Raw genomic sequence first — 4,805 nt, 5'->3', positions numbered from 1 at the left:
TTTTGAGCACAAATTGTAATAAAAATACTTTAATCTTGAGCATACCTAACTGTTGAGTACCCCGGCTATGCATAGTCAAAATCTGAGTGAATCTCAAGAACCGTTCAACATTTGAAACTACAGCAAAGCAGACAGTTAGAAATGGCCACGGGAATGCATACGCACAAAAGAAAATAAAAAGCCTTATGGTGAAGCATAAAGAGATGTGGGATGGATGAATGTGGCTATGAGATGCAGCTCAAGTTCAGCTGCACATAACTTGTTTATTTTCTTGTCATTCTATTAAACAAAGAACACAAAGTTTCACATTTGCATGACTTTTCACATGTATTTATAAGTGTGATGGCAAAAAATGTTATTACACTGACTATAATTGAATGTCTTCCAAAATAAATGTGCAGATGATTGTAGAAATTGCTCCTTTTTCTAAACCTCTTCTCGCACAGAATGAGTTTTCAAGTGACGTTTCATGCTGTTTTGATATCTGAAACTCTTCTCACAATGAAGACACTTGTAAGGTTTCTCACCAGTGTGAACTACCTTGTGAATCTGAAGGTATTCTTTAACCCTGAAACCCTTTCCACACTGTTCACAGGTGAAAGGTTTCTCTCCAGTGTGAACTCTCAAGTGAACCTTGAGGTTTCCTTTTTTTGAGCAACTCATTCCACAGTGATGGCACATGAAATACTTTTCTCCCGTGTGAATTTTGACATGATTCTTCAAATGTTTCTCCTCTGTGAAACACTTTTTGCACTGATGACATTTAAAACTCTTCTCTCTTGAGTGAATCTTCGTGTGATGATTATTAAGGTTTACCTTGTATCTGAAACTCTTTCCACACTGATCACATGTGAATGGATTCTCTCCTGTGTGACTTCTTATGTGAGCCTTTAGGCTTTCTTTGAGCCTGAAACTCTTTCCACACTGAGGGCAGGTGTAAGGCTTCTCTCCAGTGTGAATTTTCAAGTGGGCATCAAGGGCTCTTTTCTGTGTAAAACACTTTCCACACTGAGAGCATATTAATGGCTTCTTTTCAATGTGAATTATCATGTGAGTCTTAAGATCTCCATTTCGTGAGAAACTCTTCCCACACACTGTGCAGGTGTAAGGTTTCTCTCCAGTGTGAATTCTCATGTGGGCATTAAGGTACATTTTCAGTGTAAAACTCTTTCCACACTGTTCGCAGGTGTAAGGTTTCACATCAGTGTGAATTTTCATGTGGAGTCCAAGATTCCTTTTTCGTGTAAAACACTTTCCACACTGAGGGCATTTTAACTCACATGTTTCTTTCTTTTCAATGTGAATCTTCATGTGGTCTTTAAGGCGTCCTTTTTGATTGAAAACTTGTCCACACTGTTGGCAGGTGAAAGAGCTCTCTCCCTTATGAATTCTCGTTTGGGAATTAAGGTTTTGCTTTTTTTGAGCTTTTTTTGGTGAGGAAGTCTTTTTATTCTGTGAGCAACTAATTGTGTTTTCTTCAGTTTTGAAATCATGCTGTTTCTCGTCTTGATCTTTCTCTTCAGTTTCATTCAGTTCTTGACTTTCCTCTTTCAGCGCCATCAGGTCTGAGGTGAAAAGAGACAAATACAAGTAGACACCAGTTTAAAGGCATGAAGCAACAAACATCAAAACATTTAGACATGAAAAGCATCAAATCCAAACACGTTTGCAAGATCCTATACCTACTAAACTACTGAAAGGTGTAACCTGTAATCTCAGAACTTCTTGTCAACATTCTTAATTCTTTGCTTTCTTTAGGACCCCATCCACATTTTAGGACCTCCACCTATCTAGATCTTGATTGAGAGATGTACAATCACATTTTCCACAATTACATACCTGGTTGTTGCATTCACAAATTGTTAATAATCATAATCATGGCCTTCTTTCACCTTATAAATGTTGCAGGATCAACAAATAAGCTCTAGCTGTTTCAAAATTCTGCAGCTAGAGCGATTACTAGTCACAGTGACCACTGTCTGTGTTTCTATTACCGTTCAAAATTGTGCCAACTGAAACTGTGAATTGAAAATGCACCCAATGGAAACCAGTCAATTTTGCAAAAACTCCCATATATCACAAAAACATGTTTACACACTCACATGAGATGTTTTTTAGGCAATCTGAAAAAGAAATATTTCACAAAACTACAATGGAAACAATTTTTTGACATTTACAGGTTTACATATTTAATCATGGTTTAGTAGTGGTGCATTGTCAATGTTACATAATACGTAACATCCAAATCAGATAAATCATGTAATATGACTGTTGTAATATGCAGTATGTGCTTAAACTAAAAAAAGTTTATATTGAACTGAGAAAGAGATGCCTCCCCAGGTGGCTTTCCGTGCACACAATTTCATACGGTGTGAGAAACAGACAAGTATACTTGCTTTAGGTTTGCAAAAACACAAAAATATTTAAAAATGTTCTTTTTTTTTTTTTTTTTTTTGTAGTGGGAATATAACAGGAAACTAGTGGGAGCTCAGAAAGGAAACTTAATATGTCTGTTCGGTCTGTATTATCTCAGTGAGCTGTTTGTGGCTTTACACATGCACAATAAAGCAAATTTAACATTTTCTGATGTTTCAGTGTGGATGAGAAACTTTTGGAACATGCTTGAAAACACTAGTGTGGATGGAGAGTGTTTTAAAATGAAAATGCCGTTTTGTAAATGCAGATGTAGCCTTAGTGTTCACTAGCTGTTTTAATTGCTCACCAAATTCCTTTAAATGAACAAATGTAGACAGTATGCAGTAGCCAAATGTGATCATTCACATTTCAACGTTTGCTTTATGCAAAATACACAATTTTTTTTAGATAATTTTACATAATGCTGCGTTCACGCCATATTGTAATGACCATAATTTCGAGATGACAACACGTGACGTTCTACTCGGAGCTATTCTCGACCATGGACTCAGAATTATGCTTTTCTATGGCAACACTACCAACGGCTAAACAGAGCCTGCGTTGGTCAGGTGATACAGCGGTCATGTGGTAAAAGTCGTAGCTCTCAGAATACTCCCAGTTGTAATTACAAGTTCTGCGAGGATGTGAATGCTTTTTACAAGTTGGAATCTCGTAATTACAGGAATATCAATATGGCGTGAGCACACCTTTAGTACTAGAAATGAATGGTTTAAGATTTTAGAAGCAGATAGCAAGTTTAATATTACAGAAAAATAAATATTCTGTATTATTTGGTACAACTCAGATGCATGATGTCATAGTAACAAATGTCCAATGTGAAAGCAGGATCTGCTTATTTGTCCGGTCGTGTGATCTCAACATTTCTGTCAGCAAACCACATTAATTATAACACTCGTGTGACATTCTTCATAAATACCATTAATTTCTCTAGACCTAGACATTTTATAAGAATCAAATGAGTGAGTTCAGCTTTGAGAATTAAAACCAACCTGTTTGTTCCTCGGTATCTTCATGTTTGACTCTGAATGTTTCTTCAATCTTCATGTCTTCACTCTCCTCTTTAATAAATGCCATCTTTATAATAGTGTGTCACGTGGATCTCAGCAGGAGTTTGATTCAGCAGGCGTTTTACCGTGTTCAAATACCGTCCTGTTTAAAATAAGAATAATTAACACATTAAAATACATGCAAACTAAATCTCTGAGTGTCTCAATCAGCTCCCTTTTTCAGCAGTAAGTGCACTGGTAAGGGAGTTAGAGTAAGAGTTATTGGACCTAATTAAAATATATTACAAATTATACATAAGGTTTATATTTGGTAATGAATTATTTGTACATAATATTAAATAGATTACAGTTTCATGAAAACATTTGCAGTTCGTTTGTAAAAGGTGTCATTACACATGTTTGCGTTTGTTGTTCTCTCTGCATTTTCACCGTTTTTCGCCAGCATGAGCTGATTTGAGCGCTACGAATCACTGAATCATTTTAAGAATGATTCGGTTCAGATGATTCGGATTCGCAGTTTCTCTCAATTCTTTCCCGTACTTAAACGATGTACTGATTCACAGAGGGAGCAAAATGAGACGCACATTTCTGTTATTGATATGAGAATACGCTTTAAAGCATTACAACGTTGTATTTTGATTTATTTCACGTAGTTTGTAAAAACGTGTAAATTGACAGAAGAGTTTGCATTGTGTTAAAACTTAAAAACCACAAACCTTTCTTCAGCCGAATCACAACAAATGCGGAGCTAGAAGGGGCGCAGCTTTATGACGTCACATCACCAGACCAAAATAAAAGTCCCGTTTACACACTGGTGTTTCCACAATTATTAGAAACTTTTATATTTTAATTTTTTAATTAATGTACAGTTACAACACTATACATTGTGTTTTCTTGCCTTGCCATCAAATTACATAAAAATACTTAATAAGGATTTACTTTGTATATGACGTTTATTCCACGTTACATAAACCTTTTTATAGTAAACTGGAATAAATAAAAAAACTAGAGCCAGACTAAAATGGAAATAAAACATTAATAATAAAAAGTTCAGGGTGAATAAATGGAACAATCATAACTAAACCACATATGAAAGCACATATTTCTGTACATTTTGAAATGAGTTGCATTAAAAGTCAATATCCTTGATTAATATAAATATATAAATTAAAAATGAGTCTTCACGTAGTATTCAACAAATAGTAGTATTCTAGTGCATTAAATTATTAAATAACAGCAGAGTGAACATGTTTTTGATTATGGTAAGGTTGAAGTTATTTCAGTGTGCCACAGCTATCATTTTGTTGGGGTGGTTACACAAAATGTTATTGTATCCTTGCTTGAAACTTAACATTTAAAAAA

The 4,805-nt window shown here is 35.1% G+C and overlaps 1 protein-coding gene across 2 annotated transcripts; it reads right to left on the bottom strand.

The window, feature by feature from the left end:
- Window positions 1–238: 238 nt before the first annotated feature.
- On the bottom strand, window positions 239–4,202 carry LOC127153490 (gastrula zinc finger protein XlCGF26.1). Of its 2 annotated transcripts, none has more exons than XM_051094554.1 (3): window positions 4,160–4,202; window positions 3,426–3,585; window positions 239–1,565 (listed from the first exon to the last, which is right to left on the bottom strand). In XM_051094554.1, the coding sequence occupies exons 2-3, from the start codon at window positions 3,508–3,510 to the stop codon at window positions 427–429; spliced, it is 1,224 nt and encodes a 407-aa protein (XP_050950511.1). In that variant the 5' UTR covers window positions 3,511–3,585; window positions 4,160–4,202; the 3' UTR covers window positions 239–426. The 2 variants fall into 2 exon arrangements, with proteins under 2 accessions (XP_050950511.1, XP_050950512.1); XM_051094555.1 differs by lacking the exon at window positions 4,160–4,202 and adding an exon at window positions 3,873–3,931.
- Between the last annotated feature and the right edge of the window lie 603 nt (window positions 4,203–4,805).

This window comes from Labeo rohita, chromosome 22 (assembly GCF_022985175.1).
Source record: "Labeo rohita strain BAU-BD-2019 chromosome 22, IGBB_LRoh.1.0, whole genome shotgun sequence".
NCBI lineage: Eukaryota > Metazoa > Chordata > Actinopteri > Cypriniformes > Cyprinidae > Labeo > Labeo rohita.
The sequence above is the reverse complement of the archived record's forward strand: the minus strand, read 5'-3'. Positions and strand labels throughout refer to the sequence as shown.